At 43.1% G+C, this 17,294-nt stretch overlaps 1 protein-coding gene across 1 annotated transcript in view; it reads left to right on the top strand.

Annotated features, from left to right (window-relative positions):
• Positions 1–16,139, top strand: part of RELCH (RAB11 binding and LisH domain, coiled-coil and HEAT repeat containing) — a 124,693-nt gene extending 108,554 nt beyond the window's left edge. Inside the window, exons 28-29 of the mRNA XM_065398797.1 lie at positions 1,192–1,262; positions 15,671–16,139. Coding sequence (XP_065254869.1) covers positions 1,192–1,262; positions 15,671–15,791 — 192 coding nt within the window. The 3' untranslated portion in view covers positions 15,792–16,139. The remainder of the gene's footprint in view (positions 1–1,191; positions 1,263–15,670) is intronic.
• The last annotated feature ends 1,155 nt before the right edge of the window (positions 16,140–17,294 follow it).

Genomic DNA, 17,294 nt, shown 5'->3' with positions numbered 1-17,294 from the left:
ATCCTTAAGCTCTCTGAGACTGCCAACAATGATATTGGTAGCGATGGTGACTCTTTTGATGCAGGCACCTTATTGCTGCATATTTTATCATTCATTCTTTAGGAAGATTGAATGATTTCATCAGGCTTTGGCTATGTCTGAGGCTTTATGATTAACTCAATAGGAACCAAGAAGTGAATCAAGGAAAGTCCTTGGCTTTCTGCCAAGCCATGAGCCAGTGAAAGCTTCAGGTGATTAGTTTGTGCACTAGATTATAAGATACGTTTTTTAATGTCAATCCATGCATTGTTACTGATTTGCATAACTGTTCCAACTGCAGTTTTTCTATTATGTTAAAGACAATACTTTAGTGTTTCAGCTTTCATTTGTATTCTGTGGCAAATGTGTTGTATGCTTAATTCCAGAACACAGGATCTCTGCTAAAACTGACTCCTTTTCAATCAGCCACATTCAATGCCTAACATTTGCGCGCGCACACACGCACATTAAGAATGTTTCCTCACTTTAGAAATACAGAAACATCAGACTACTTTTTTCCACATTCAGTCTTAAAGATTATCTGTAAACCTCTAAAATAAGAATTTTTAAAGGAGGTGCTCACATGCCTCAATTTATAGCAACACTTGCAGACACTATTGTAATGATGCACCAGCTTACAATAACACTTCCTTTCAATAAAAGAACTGTAGCACAGGATACCATCTCAACTTTTGTCATCTTTACTTTGGTACAAAACACCTCTAACGATAACTTTAAGGGTTAACACTATAAGCCAAAAACAAGAGGGCAGATGCAAATTAATTATAAAGATTAATCTGTAGAAAAGAAATGTAATTTTTTTATAAATGTTGCATTGAAAAATGAAGTACAGCTATGGTCAAAGATGAAAAATTAACTAGAGTGGTTGTGCTTTGATTCATTACAAGAAAGGCATCTTTGAACACAGTAACTATCTAAATAAAAATGTCTTCCTTGAAACATTCTGAATAGTCTTGATGCTTGTAACCAGAGAACAGTGTCATTCGTTATTTGCGTTTTAGAGGTGCTTGAAAATATAATGCACCCTTTAAGATTCTAGCTCTTCCTTAGTTTATGCTAGAGTTAGAGGTTTTTTGGTTTAGTTTTAACCAGAAATATTAATGTTAGAAGAACATACCTTTCAAATCTTATTTTCCTCTTTGGTGATTTTAGGTTATTTTAAGCTCCATGATAAAGGAGTGTGAACAGAAAGTGGAAAACAAGACTGTCCAAGAACCACAAGGGTAAGGCATCCACTGCTTTTTGGGGAAGGGTGAAGGACACCAGCCCTTCTGTTTTTTTGTTTGTTTGTTTGTTTGTTTTTTAATAATGGTCAAAGAATTTTGCGGGTGTCTTCCTGAATGCTGCTGTTCTCTAGTCCAAGGCTTGCACCTGTGAATCCTGTTTTGACATGATCTATATTTAGAAGCAGATTTCAGGAACTTTGTCCAAACTCAGGTTGTGGTTGTTGCGTATCCAATATAAAATGTAGGGCAGTGCACTTTCATCTACTTGGTGGAAATGAAGTTCTTGTTTTCGCATGTTGTTTTGTTCTTATGCTTCTGACCCATCAGAAGCAATAATTGAAATATTGTCCTGTGTCTAATAAGGCATAGATGCTAACTGGCTACTGGAAGAAATACTTTTGAACATTGTCAATGACTATTTTCAGGACTGAATAACTTTTTCAGCATAGTAAATGAGACTCTTTAAGTTGTGGGAATTCAGCGGTATTGGCTGGAAAGGCTTATAAAGAGAAAATAGTCAAATGGCAAAGAAAGAGATTTGGGAGTCAGTTCCCAGCTCTGACACTGATTTTCAGTGTGACTCTGAGCAAGTCACTTAACCTCTCTCTCGCCCTATCTGTAAAATGTTGGTAAAACTACTTCTCAAGGTGACAAGGCTTGATTCCGTCTATCCTAATTTTCAAAGTGATTTGAGAGTTTGTCAGTGTATGTTGTTGAATAGAACTATTTTTGATGTGGAGGAGAATAGGCTTCAAACACATCTGGTATAGCCCCTGGGACATTGCTATTAGTGCTTACGATATTGTGCACTGTTTGTAGCTGATAGTGAATAGATCATATAACGAGAATTGAACAAATCCTGCAGAGGTTAGCATCAGACCAACACTTGAAGACTTGACTTTGAGTCCACGGAGAGTTAAAACAATGCCTAGGTTCTAAGCCAACTTTTTTCTCGGTCGTAGTGTATGAAAAGTGAATTGATTCTGGCTAGTCATAGATACCTCTTATGAGGGAGAAGAAATTCAAAGACTTTATAATCTTTGCAGAAAGAAAGCAGCATTTACATTTTTGTACTTTTTTTGCTTTCCTAACAATATGGCTAAAGATGGGAGAGATCATATTGGGCTAGTAACCAGTATATTTTCTAGGCTCAAACCTGCCATGTGCCACACTACATTAGTAAACTGAAACCAAGTGTAAGGGGACTGTTGCCCCTTACTAACATTCAGTGGGGGTGTTTTGGTTGGCTAGCTCCCAGCACTGAAAGGGGAGGGGTCAATGGGAAATCAGGACCCTGAGACTGACAGTCCCCAGGAACAATGGCGAGAGGCCAATGCTCCAGGTCAGCCTGATTGACAGGGCGGGCAGGCTAATCAGCATGACAGGAGGCCAGGGTGGGTCCCGTCCTCCGTGTGAGTTGGAATTGCCTGGGTCAGACTGAGTGGGGCCGAGCTAAGGAGAAAGCAGGGGCCCAAGCAGAGCCAGAGACGCAGCCCAGGGAGAGCAGATCCTGTGCTGGGAGCAGAGCTGCAGCCACAGAGCCAGAGACGCAGCCCAGGGAGAGCAGATCCTGTGCTGGGAGCAGAGCTGCAGCCACAGAGCCAGGCGTGGTGAGCAAGTGGGGCCAGCCAAGGGGGGACCTTGGGCAAAGGGCCCAGCACAGAAAGACACCTCCAGACAAGGGCCCTTGCAGGCCAGACCGGGATGGAGACCTTAACCTGACGGGGGGCTGACGCTGGGAAGAAGGGTCCCACCACTCAAAGCCCGGAGGTGTGTGGCCACCACCATTGCAAGTGTCCAACCCGCAGCATCCCTGCAGCACAGCCAGGGCCTGAGAAGGAAATCTGGGGCCTACAAGGAACAGACTGCGAAGTGCCCTGATGTCCAGAGACACTGTTTGTGATGTTCCCTGCCACAGAGCGGGGTGATGTGTTTTCCTTTAACCTCTCCCATTTTTCCTTATTCTTTTCTTTAGATTAATTGTTAATTAAACAACTTGTATTTGTTTTAAATTGTATGGAATAATCAGTGGCTCAGGGAGGTGCCCAGTGCAGAGAGAGTACCCCGGAGTGGGGACACCCTAGCCCCTGTCCTAGGTGACCACAGCAGGGTTGGGGGTGGAGCCCCCCAGGAATCCTGGGCCCAGCCTTGTTGGGGTTACGAGGACTCTGCCAGACAGGAGAGTGGAAGGGGAGCCCTCAAGGGCAGGGAGGCCTCTGGGTAAAGAGAGTGGGAGTGAGGACTCAGATCCTTTCGTTAGCCCATTTCACCAGAGTAGTGCAGAAGCCAGGAAAGTTCCCCACAATAGCGGGACCATTCCCCTGCTTACACAAGGAAGTAGCCTTTCAGAGCTTTATTTCACTGTGCACTCTTCACCTTTCATTGTACCCCTTCACTACCTCCATCTCTTCCCATTCCTCTGGGTGAAATCAGCAGAATTGGGGGGAGGGAGAGCCAGGCATGAAGTGAAATAATTCAAAGTACTGTCGTTCTTCAGTGATCTTAATGTTCATTTGCTTGTGAAGAGTAGCAGAGTGTAGAGGAGCAACACAACAGGCAACAAAGCAGCAAGGGAGAGGGAAGTAGTCATTATTCTGCTTTGGTGACAAAGCACTAGTTATTGTGGTTAAAGCCTCAGGCACATTCTCCTGTTTCAGAAAAAGTAGTAGAAAACCAGACAGGAGGGACGGGAAAGCACTTGGAGTGAAGGGCTAGGAGGAGCAGAGCAACATAACAAAAAAATAGATCAGAGAAAAGATAAGGAAGGCAGAGGTGACAAAAACTTTGACTGGAGAAGAATGCGAAACTGAAAAGACAAAGAATAAAGTGGATACATTCAGAGATATCCCTGGTGTCTTTTTTGGGTAGGACTAGGAGGAGAAGCTGTGGGCCTGGCTATAAAGCATTTTAAACAGTAGCTCTTTGCTAGTGATTCATTCCTAGAGTTCATGCACCATTATAAGTGTTGGTTGCAGCACCTGTGATAAGAGGGCTTAGCTTGGCCCCAACACAGTCTGCCACAGACCTCCTTAGTAGATTTTGAAAACCATAAACATGATGGTTACCCCCATTCAGCCAGTCCTAACTTCATTTCACAATGAGAAGCACCTGTTTTGCAAATGAGCACTCTACCAGGGGTTTCTCTTCACTCTGTGCCCTCTGTACCTTTTAGCTTGTGCCAGCAGCAGCCACAAAGGGCAGTTAGAGCACAACATTTTGGTGTGCTGTGCAACTCTCACTCCTGCAGACTGTGCCGATGCAATGTAAACATAGCCTAGGTTCCTTTGGGAAGATGAGAGAGTTGGCCTTAAGTCAGAAGCAACTCTCTTCAGTTAGAAACATTGATGGGCTGCTCTTTTTAATTGAACAGAGGAGTTACTTTTGGGGATGATAATGTGTTCTCTTCTACTAAGTATCTCTCTAAGTGGACAGGGTTGGTTTTGAATAAGACATACTGTTTTATCTCTCTGGAGCTTTAGTCTAATGGTGGTTTTAGATTAACTGAAGTTTTAAAAACAAATTAGTAAACAGCACCATAGTAGCAAAAAACTTGAATCAAAATGTAACATTTTACGACTGAAGAAAACATTTTGATACCACATTGAGTACTTCCTGTGCAGCATGGATACAAATATAAGTATTACGCGTGCATCAGTGACGCTGCATCCAATTAATTTCCTTCTTGAATGCTAACTACTGAGAAGTAAGATTGAAAAAGAGAAGTCTTCACAACGTGTCACGCTTGTTTCCTTTGTTTAACCTTCCCTTTTTTCTATCTTTTCAGTACTAGATTTTTGTTGCAATATTTTTTCAAAAATGTGTCGAAATTTGATAGAAAATATTTTATGACTTAAGATATGTCCACACAAACTTCTCGGTCCTCCTAAAGCCCAATCAAAACTTGGTCATTTTATTAGAAACTTTAGATACCCCTTAAGTGGTTTTTTTAAAAAATACATTTAAATCCTTTATAAAAATGTAACCAAAAGACAATCAAGTTACCAGTGTTTAGGAACGTGATGCAAGGACCACTCTATCCAAATACATTTACAAAAAATAAAATGAATCAAAATCAGTTGTAGACATTTATTTATTATGGCTCACCATATTTTCATCTTGTATTAGAAATGTTGATTAGAGAGATTCTGAGATCACAAAAGGAATATGCTTTTGTGATTTAAAAACAAAACATATGAAGTATTGTAAATCCTAAAGCTGTTTATAGATAGTTTTTCTTCAACTCATTTTAATATATGACAAAAGAGTTTGATCTTAAGTGACCAACTTTTAAAAAGTGATTTTACAAAGTGCACAGTAATATGAACGGATTTTCTGAATGTTTTGGCCCGAAGCCTCACCATAAATTGAAGGGAGTACTGTATTGCATGTAATATATGTAGACCTCAGTCAAGTTAATGTTTAAACACTACTTTTCTGTGTAATGAATTATATTTTTATGATCAAACAGAAGAACAGTTGCATGGCTACATCATTTAATAACATAAACTACTGGCTTTTAAGCTGTTATGATTAAAAAAAACCCCTCAGACCTTTGAACCAAATTATAAGGTTTCTCACCTGATCAACACATTTAACTATTTAAACTTGGTAATACTAGACATATTTCTTAGATATACACCTCTACCCCTATATAACGCGACCAGATATAATAGAAATTCGGATATAACGCAATAAAGCAGTGCTCCGAGGGGGCAGGGCTGCGCACTCTGGTGGATCAAAGTAAGTTCAATATAACGCGGTTTCACCTATAACGCGGTAAGATTTTTTGGCTCCCAAGGACAGTGTTATATCGGGGTAGAGGTGTACTTGTTTTTAAATGTTTCCACCTGTCTGGGTTATAATAATATAAGAATGTTATCTGTGAAAATCTGAACTTTAATGTTCCCAATTCTGAACTTGTTCTAAGTTCTAAAGTATTCCAGAAACTGACATTGTCTTAAGCTGTGACACTGAGTACGTTTTCCAGATGTGAAGAGCTCTGTGTAAGCTTGTCTCTCTCACCAACAGAAGATATTACATCACCCATTTTGTGTCTCTAAAGTTCTGATGTTTCCCTAAACCTTGGTTTTCATACAAGACTTTCAGAATGAAAATAAAATGTCTTTCAGTGCGTATTGATTAGTTCACTGTGTAGCATAGGGCCCGATATCCCTCAGTTTAAGACTGGTTTTCTTTTGCTGTCTCCCAGCCCCTGGCTTTCTTCCTCTTCTGAAGCTAGCCCCCAGTGCATTTCCTTTCACTGTTAATGCGTGGAATACACTACTTTCCCGTCTAAAGCAGCTTTTTCTGGGATAGACTTGTATAACATAGGTTGAAGTGACTTCTAGTTCTTGAATAGCTGGTATTAAGTAAAAGTTTTGATTCTTTATATAATCATTATCCCCTTCTTTGATAATCAGTATCCCTTTGATTTGACTATGAAATCCAGCTTGCATCTTTACAATACAGTTTCCTTAGAGCAGCTAAGCTAAAAGCAAAGTATGCTACCAGTGGTTCCCAGACGGATCTACAGATAGCTGCTGATCCACAGAGCTGACTGGTCACATGGCTCTCCATGTTTTCAGACTGCTAAATATCATTAAATGGCCATTTAAAATATATTAAATACTTTCCTAATATTAAAGTTTGAGACTGTTGCCAAAGAGATTTTTTTAGATAACTTTTCACTTTTGCAAGGTTATAAATCATGAAATTATGCTAAATTCGCTTCATCAGTGTCAGATCAGCACAATATATGCAGAGCCATTATGTAAGAAGGTGATTTTTGTCATATGCTGACTAAAGAGAGACACATTGTGAGCCCAGGTTTCAAACTTGTGTTCTTAAATGGACATCTAGACATCCAAATACAGATTTAGGGGCTCAAATGCAGAATTGGACATTGGGAAATGTTAAGTTTATAGAATAATATTAAATAGAATAAAGTTTAAGAATAATTTTGAGACTATTTGATGTTTCATTTTATGGCAAATACGTTTTTCAAAGTATTCCTACAGCATATTGAGCGTATTTATGTATGTAGAGGCCCTAGTCATGGGTCAAGGCCCTATTGTAACAGGCACTGTACAAACATATAAATAAGGCAATCCCTGTCCCAGCACTTAGTCTAGGATAATAGCAAGACTCAATAGCTAGAAGAAAAAAAGATCAAAAGAAAGGGTTGATAGGATGCTGCAATAGTAAAGTGAACATGTTATGTATAATAAACTAGCTTTTATGGCGTAAGTGATAATTTTATCATTTAAAAATGCATTTCTGTATTCAAGCAAGTGAGGATGAGATGTAAAGTACTTGCATGGATTTTTGTTCCTTTATGGAGAAAGGAAAGAATGTAATGTCTCCTCTTTGAGTGCCCCTCTGCTCCAGGTAAAGAATATTCTTCTTCGAATGATGGTCCATATATGTATTCCAAACGTGGGTGTACATATGCGCCATGCACCAGAAGGTTTTCTTAGCAGTCTCCGTTGACCTGCATGTGCATCGTGCCTCCCCTCATACTCCCAGCTGAGAGTATAATAGACTGTACAGGTCGACGCCTCTCCACTTCCCTCTTACTGCTGCATGGCCTGAGTCAGAACCCCTGTTCCTTCACACTGTTAGTCTTTTAACTAAGAGAGTGACTTCACTAGTTTGATTATCATTCTTGTAGTTGTGCTTTTGTTTTGTTTTTTGGTGGGTAGCATAGATAGTTGTATATAGTCGTTGTAGTTAGTGATAGCAAAACCCCATCTGGGGTAAGCTTTTCCCTCCCCCCACCCTCTCGGGACTGCTCCGTGCTCCGGGGTTTAAAAACTGTTTCTTGTCCATGCTCATTCTTCATGAGCAGTGAGCACCAGCAGTGTCTGTATTGTCTCAGGGAGGCTCACATTGCAGCGCGTTGCACGATTTGTAAATCTTTCCCACCTCAGACTGAGGAGTTTCGCCTCCAAAAACATCTAATGGAGGAAGCCATGAGGCCACGTGCTCACTTGGATCCGGAACTGTCAGTGCTATGTCCGTACTGGTGGTGAGTACTCCTCCCAGCACTCTACACGCCCCAGTACTGGTGGTCAAGGAGAAGCCCATGCATGAGAATAAGAAGCACTCTCATGGACATAAGAGCAGGTCCCCGTTGAGGGCTGCTCCTAAGCGCATTGTTTCCTCTCCGAACCAGGTCAGGTGAGATGTCGCATGTTGACTCAGCCGCACTGGTGTCCAAGCTTCCACGGATGGAGGTACCTACGGTCATCCCTATACCTGCCCACCTGGAGTGGGAGTATCACCCGTCCTGCTGCCACCTCCATACCAGACAGCGCCACAGACACCGCCTGTGTGTTCTGGCGTCTCCAAGGGCACTCGGACTCCCAGCCGCTTGCAGCTCCTTCTCCTGATGGAGGAACTGGTGCTGCCCTAACCACCCTCTCCAGCAAACAAACTGCTTCTGCCGGACAGGCCTCTGTTGGCACTGCACCACGGCTCACTGGTTGCACTGCTGCCAGAGCCGCCTTTGGAATTGGAGAAATTCTCAGAGCCGGAACCCTCCTTTTCCCTAGGGTCTCGGCACAGCTCGGACTTGTGTCCCTGGCCGCCTTATCCACCAGCATACAACCCAGCAGCAAGGGTTTGGTACCGGTATCTGTGGGGCTCACCACACCCCTTGGGGCCCATCCCTTGGCCATACTGGGCGCCCTGGAACCCATACACCAGCAATATCCACCCTACCATGCCTTCCCCCCGCTCTGCCCAGACTCCTCCACCAGCACCATCGAGCTCCGAGGAATAAGTGGACAATCACAGGCAGTATCAGGACCTGTGGCAGCGGACCTGGGCAAACCGCTGGAGGAGGTACAGGACCAGCTCCCAGACATCCTCCAGCCTCGGGGACCATCTAGGGTGGTGCTCCCTATCAATGATGCAATCCTCCAACCAGTAAGGGTAGTGTGCACACCGCTGCCTCCTGCACCCCCACACCAAAGTGTGCAGAGCAAAGGTACTTCATCCCAGCTAAGGACTTTCTCTTCTTCCACGCCCCTCCTTCCCCCCCAGCTCTTACGTTGTGCACACAGCGGTGGAGTGGGCATGCCAGCGCACACACAAGTACACCCCTCCAGACTGAGCAGCCAAACAATTGAACTTTTTGGGGAGAAAGGTCTGTTCCTCTGCTGTGCTGCAATTTCAGATTGGTAATTGCCAGGCTCTGCTAGCCAAGTACAATTTTAATAACTACCACAGATAGCAGAGTTCAGGGACAAGCTGCCTCCAGACAAGCAGCAGCAATTTCAGGTGTTAGTGGACGAAGGGTGCCTGGTTGCCAAGGTGGGCCTCCAAACAGCGATTGATGTGGCTGACACATCCTCTCACTGCCTTGCAACTGGCATTGTAATGCACCGGGACTCATGGCTCCAGTCATCTGGCTTTCCTTGGACGGTACAAACTACTATAGCGGACCACTGCTTTGATGAGGACAAGTTGTTTTAGTCAAAGACAAACGAGTCCCTTCACTTGTTGAAGGACTCCAGAGCCATGTTACAATCCCTGGGAATCTATACAACGGCTCTAAGGCACAAGCAGCAACACCAGCAGTTCCTCCCCCACCTGTATGCCCCTACCTGGCCTAACACCAGCAGCAACAGGAAGCCCCATACAGATGACACCAGTCCCAGCAACAGCGACCCACAGCCTCTGCCATGGCCACCTCCTCAACCCTCTCCCACCAACACTGCAATTCCCAGTTTTGATGTGTCGATCAAGACCTGCGAACCCGTGGGGCCTCATGTCCTCTTCGGGGGGCCAGTTTGCCCTGTTTGCCTACAGTTGGGGCAAAACTACGGACCATTTGGTACCGGAGGTCATCCACCACGGATACTCCATAGAATTTCTTGCTTTCCCCCACATTTCTCCCTTCCCCCCCCCCATCACTTCCTTCTCCAACAGGAAGCAGATGCTCTTCTCACAAAGGGAACCATAGAGTATGTGACACCTCCCTACGCAGGGAGAGGCTTCTACTTCCCATACTTCCTCATACATCTGTTATCCCTTCCCTTCTTTGAAAAGTCATGGAAGACTGGAGAGATTCCAGACAACTGGAAAAGGGCAAGTTTAGTGCCAATCTATAAAAAGGGAAATAAGGACAACCCGGGAAATTTCAGACCAGTCAGCTTAACTTCTGTACCCGGAAAGATAACAGAGCAAATAATTAAGCAATTAATTTGCAAACATCTAGAAGATAAGGTGATAAGTAAGTCAGCATGGATTTGTCAAGGACAAATCGTGTCAAACCAACCTGATAGCCTTTGACAGGGTAACAAGCCTTGAGGATAGGGGGAAGCGATAGATCTGGTATATCTTGACTTTAGTAAAGCTTTTGATACTGTCTCGCATGACCTTCTGATAAACAAACTAGGGAAATGCAACCTGTTTGGAAAACTGTTCCCAGAGAGTAATCCGTGGTTCACAGTCATGCTGGAAGGGCATAACGGGTGGGGTCCCACAGGGATCAGTTCTGGGTCCAGTTCTGTTCAATATCTTCATTAATTATTTAGATAATGGCATAGAGAGTACACTTATAAAGTTTGCGGACGATACCAAGCTGGGAGGGGTTGCAAGTGCTTTGGAGGTTAGAATTAAAATTCGAAATGGTCTGAAGTAAATAGGATGAAATTCAATAAGGACAAATGCAAAGTACTCCATTTAGGAAGGAATACTCAATTGCACACATACAAAATAGGAAATAACTGCTTAGGAATGAGTACTGCGGAAAGGGATCTGAGGGTCATAGTGGACCAGAAGCTAAATATGAGTCAGCAGTGTAACACTGTTGCAAAAAAAGCAAACATCATTCTGGGAGTGAATGAAGCATTAACAGGAGTGTTGCAAGCAAGACACGAGAAGTAATTCTTCCACTCTACTCCATACTGATTAGGCCTCAACTGGAGTATTGTGTCCTATTTTGGGTGCCACATTTCAGGAAAGATGTGGACAGATGGGAGAAAGTCCAGAGAAGAGCAACAAAAATTATTAAAAGTCTAGAAAACATGACCTATGAGGGAAGGTTGAAAAAGATTTAAAATGTTTGTTTAGTCTGGAAAAGAGAAGACTGAGAGGGGACATAACTGTTTTCAAGTACATAGTTGTTACAAGGAGGAGGGAGAAAAATTGTTGTTAACCTCTGAGGATAGGACTAGAAGCAATGGGCTTAAATTGTAGCAAGGGAGGTTTAGGTTGGACATTAGGAAAAACTTCCTAACTTTCAGGATGGTTAAGCACTGGACTAAATTGTTTAGGGAGGTTGTGGAATATCCATCATTGGAGATTTTTAAGAGCAGATTAGACAAACGCCTGTCAGGAATGGTCTAGATAATACTTAGTCCTGCCATGAGTGCAGGGGACTGGACTAAATGACCTCTCGAGGTAACTTCTAGTCCTATGATTCCCCATGGGGCCTAGTTTGCTGCCCTTGACATGAAAGACATCTACTTCCACATCAACGTTCACCTGACCCACCGGAAAATTCTCCGTTTCCAGGTGGGATGCTACCACTATCAATTCTGAGTCCTCGCTTTCAGCATAGCAATGGCTCCATGGGTCTTCACAAAGATCTTCGCTGTTGTGGCAGCTCAAATGCACTGCCTCAGCTACTTGGTATATCCCTTCCTGGACAGCTAGCTCCTTCTCGCACTATTCCAACAAGAACTCATCTCTGCCATCCTTGCCCTTCGTGCTCTCCTGACCTCTCTAGGTATCTGCCTCAATGAGGAGAAATCAGTGCTCATATCTACACAATAAACTTTATTGGGGCGTGGCTCGACTCAGTTGCGGCACAGGCCTTCCTTCCAGCAGACTGCTTCACAACGCTGACAGCCATAGTTGTGGAACTGCACCACAACACCCACACCACGGTCCACCATAGCCTCTCCCTCCTGGGATATATGGCGGCCTTTATATCCGTGACACCACACAAACATCTACACATATATTGCCTCCAATTCTGGATCCTCTCCATCTACACACCCCACATGGACCATTTGGAGGCCAGAGTCACTGTCCCCCAGATGGTTCTGACCTCCATCACATGGGGGACCAACCCTTCCAAGGTTATGTTCGGTACCCCCTTCACCTCTCCCATCCCGCAGGCCATCATCACAACAGACATCTCCTTGGGGACTAGGGGGCCCATCTAGACAATTACACAGCCCAGGGTGTCTGTACGCCAAAAGAGGCCAGAGTGCACATCAATGTGCTCGAACTGAGGGCAGTCCATTTTGCGTGCCAGGTGTTTCTTCTCATTCGATCCCACCACATTCAACTACTCTCCAACACCATCGCAACGGTAGTGTACATCACCAAGCAGGATGGCGCCAAGTCTCCCCCTCTCTGTTCATAGTCCATCCATCTTTGGAATCAGTGCATCAAACACCATGTGAAACTCCAAGCAATGTACCTCCTGGGCACCCAAAATTCCCTGGCCAGCGTGTTCAGCAGGACTCTCTACCTCAACCATGAGTGGGAATTGGACAATGCCACTTTTCACTACCTCTTCCTCAAATGGGGCACCCCATGCTGTGATCTCTTTGCCACTCATGAGAACTGCAAGTTGTCCCTTTATTGTTCCAGGGGAGCCGTGGGGGGAGGACTCACAGGGTGACACTCTTCTCCTGCCCTGGACAGGTGACCTCTGCTATGCCTTCCCCCATTCCCATCCACCCGTCAGTGCCACACAAGGTTCGATGGGACTGAGATACTGTAATACTCAGAGCCTCATTCTGACCCCATCAGTTTTGGTTCACAGACTTCCTCAGACTTTCCAACTGAGTACTACTCCGCCTCAGAACACTCAGGGATCTCCTCACACAAGATTGGGGCTGAGTCCAGCATCCCAACCTGGGCCCTCTTCACTTTGCAGCCTGGTTTTTGCTTGGGGATCGGGGTAGACGTATCTTGCTCCACCTTGGTATGACACATCCTTACACAAAGCGAGAGGGCATCCACCAGAGCCTGCTACCACGTTAAATGGAGACCATTCATATTCATCTCATGGTCTCGCTGCTGTCACCATCTATTGAGTACAATCTCTATAACTATCATTCTCAGTTACCTCCTCAAGCTTGAGATGTCAGGCCTTGCCTCAGCTCTATACAGATCTACCTGGCAGCCCTTAGTGCCTTTCACCCCCAGTGGAGGGTGCCTCTGTGTTTATGCACCCTACCACCATCCTCTTCATGAAAGGTCTCCTCAATACCTTCCCACCAGTACTCTGGCCCACAGCCCAGTGGGACCTTAATCTCGTTCTTTCCGCCGTCACAAGACCACCCTTCAAGCCAGTGGCAATGTGCTCCCTCTCACATCTCTCCATGAAAGTCATGTTCTTAGTGGCCATTACCTCAGCTAGATGGGTCAGCGAACTGGCAGCCATGATGGCTGACCCCCCCCTCCCCACTGTATTCCATAAGGATTGTTTCCTTACAGCTACTCCTTAAGTTCCTGCCAAAAGTGGTGTCAGAGTTCCATCTTAATCAGTGCATACACCTCCCTGTTTTCTGTCCCAAACCGCACGCCTCCCATGCACACAGGGTGCTGCATTCCCTCAAAGTCCGCCATGAGTTGGTGTTTTGACTCTGCACCTTTCATGCATCAGCCAAACTGTTTGAAACCATTGCCAACCAGTCCACGGATCAAGCTTTCTCCTCCCAATGAATCTCCAAATGGGTCTCTGGGTGCATCAACGAATGATACACACTATCTGATGTACCGCCGCCTGATAGTTACAGTGCACTCTACACGAATGCAAACCATCACATTGGCCTGTCGAGCAGCCACATGGCACTCAGTACACATGTTCATATCTCACTACGTCATTCCCCAAGGGGCGGCTGTGGATGCTGCAGTGGGCTGTGCCATACTGCAGACTGCACTTCCTCATACAACCTCGCACCCACCTCCACACTAATCACTTTCGCTACTCACACATGTTTGGAATACCGGTAGGGACCATCACTTGGAGAAGAGGAGGGAGGTTACTTACCTGTAACTGGAGATTCTTCCAGATGTGTGGTCCCTATTTGTATCCCAATACTCGCCCTCCATCCTCTCTGCTGTGAACTGGTCTATTCGGGAGTAAGAGGGGGTCACTGGAGAGGCGTCAACCCGCACAGCCGATTATACTCTCGGCTGAGAGCACAAGGAGACGCACGTGTGGGTCAACTGACACTGCTAAGAATACCTTCCGGCTCTGGCGCATGGCACATGTGCACCCACATTCGGAATACCAATAGGACCACACATCTCGAAGAACCTTCAGTTACAAGTAAGTAACTTCCTTTTTGGCTTATGGGAGAACAATTTATAACTAATTTTCACTTATTTGACCTGCCTTGACATCCAGGGATGTTTGAAATGTTGGTATTGTTTCTGATTGCTATGTGTTTGATTTCAGGAAATTCATTTTTTTATGGACTTGGATGGTGTAAGCACTTGGATAATTATCAAATGGTCAGAGTCTCTGCTGAACTTTATGAGGACTCCATTTTAATTTTAGTAAACCTTGGTGGAAAGAAAGTTTGCCTTGACATTTTAACCACAAATGTCTTGATGTAGTACAGGAAGTGCAGCACATTTATTAGCACTTCTGCCTTTTGTGATACTAATTTATAGGAATGATCTGTCTTGTGACACAGTTCTACTGTAGTGACAGTTATCTGTTTACCGGGAAGTTGAACACTCCAGTACATTAGAAATTCCAGAGGAGTGTCTGTGTGACTGTGTGGCTTTTTAAAACCTATTGCCCCACACTCCAGTTTCTTACGTTCAGTAGTTTTGGCTTTATTGCTTTTCTGAATCTGATTTGAGATTAGATGTGGTCTTCCAAATGTATAGTACTTGGACAAATGAAGGCTTAGAGTTTATATTTCCACTAGAAGGTGACGAAGTGGATGCTTCACAAAGGCATTCATCCTTGAGAAGTAATCATTGAATTAAGCTAACATTAATGTGAGAACTTCTAAAGATATTCAAAAGAATATGTAAATGCATTTTAAAGTTCTTCAGTAGGACTCTGTTTGAAGGACCTCTAGGGCTACTTTTTCCTGGAACTATGAAAACTACCATTTGGGTTGAGTGTGCTATTGGACCCTGAGGTGCACAAGTAATATAGAAGCTTTGATGGTACTTGAGAGACACTACCACTGTGGAGGCTGGAAGGAAATTGTTGTTTGGTATGTAGACTTGTCAACCAAGTGTGTCCTTGGGTTTGGCTTTTTCATAGCTATTCATAACAGCCTAGTCTTTCATGATTTTTAAACCATGAATGTGCTGATAAGACACTTACGTTGCCTATTAAACAGCAAACCACAGCATTCTTTGGGGGGTTTTAGTTCTCTTATGTAACCAGTTTCTTAACTCTTTCCTAGCTCAATGTCAATTGCTGCTAGCCTTGTGAGTGAAGATACAAAGACCAAGTTTTTGAACAAAATGGGCCAGCTGACTACATCAGGTGCCATGTTGGCCAACGTGTTTCAGAGGAAGAAGTAAAATTTGGAAAAGAAATTCAAATAAACACTAAGATGGACCTTATGCAGACTGGTTCCTTGTACTTGAAGTACTTGCCTTTTTATTTCCCCTGTCTGATGTTCTTGTAGTATAATTTTATTCTAACCTCCAAAGATATTTGCACTGCTTTTGAATATCGCTGTGTATCTGTTAATTTTTGGGTTAACTGTGGTTAATATAAAACTGAATTCATAGTCTGTACCAAGTCCCTGTTCTGTGTTCTTGTCTTTCCAGCATTTTTTTATATAGTGAAAGGTATTTTTTATTTTATTTTCTGACAAGATTTCAGCAAATATCTGTATTATACACGGAGCTATTACAATGGTACTTAAAATAATGTAAATTTGAAGTCATTGTCATAAAGTAATAAAAGTGGAGATTACTTATGTATTTAAATTATAAAAAAGTAGTGCAGAATTTTTTATGTTTCTAAAATGACAAGGAAGAGCCACCAGCACTAGTCTCTGCTTTTTGGATTGTGTTTTTGTAAGTACTGTACATTTCCAGTCTAGCGGAATTGCAGCACATAATGCATAAAACTGCTTGCACTGCATTGATCCATGGGAAACATTCAGCATTTCAGATGCTTCAGTGCATATTCTGTAAGTAGTGTATCAGATTCTCCAGATAAACCTCTTCTATCTATTGGGTTTTTTTTTTTTTTTTTTTTTTTACTTTAACTGAAGCACTTTAACTATTAGTCTACCTACTGAAAGGCACATGCCCTGATTAAAGAAAGTAAATTGATGATCAAGATTAATCTTACCAAGTAGTCAAGCTTAAAGTGTCTGACTTGTCTAGGGTCTTGTAAGGTCTTCAGAGCCAATGCACTGCACTAGAGATGTCTACAGACAGAACTATACGCAAAAGCAAAAGAGCAATTTCATCTTCCCCTCTCTGCACAGTAGTGTGCAGTATGATGGCTAAAAGCAATAATTAGATTGGTTAGCTTATCTAACTCAATTCAGACTTTGGAAGAAAATATTTTAAATAATAAATTAATGAGAATTTGTGATATACAAAATGTCTCTAAAATAGTCTCAAGTAGATTATATACGTGTTTATAAAATCCATATACCTATTTTTAGAGAATAAAAGCAATCTTTAAAAGCAGTGTCTTTAACAATTAGGGGTTTTTTTAACAACGAAACATTGACAAAGCATCTTCACAAATTCCAAGTGTGTCCTTGTTCTTATGGACACTTCCACTATATTTTGGTTAATGTAAGCATCTGAATGTAATCTGAAGTGCACGTGTCAAACAAAAATTCTAAATGGAAAAAGTGAGATTCTCTGAAAGTGTCACAATACCATTAGAATTTGATGTATTAACTTTTTTGGCAACTGGGGAAGTGAAAGGAGTGAATAGATAACAAAAGGATAGATTTCTGAAACAGAATGTGGATGTAGTGTTCCCCATGCACATAGCTAATACCCACTACTAATATTCTTAACTACTTTGTATCTTTGCCTAATGGCACTGGA

Source organism: Emys orbicularis, chromosome 2 (genome assembly GCF_028017835.1).
Source record: "Emys orbicularis isolate rEmyOrb1 chromosome 2, rEmyOrb1.hap1, whole genome shotgun sequence".
NCBI lineage: Eukaryota > Metazoa > Chordata > Testudines > Emydidae > Emys > Emys orbicularis.
Note: the sequence above shows the minus strand (reverse complement) of the source record. Positions and strands in the feature narration are given on the sequence as shown.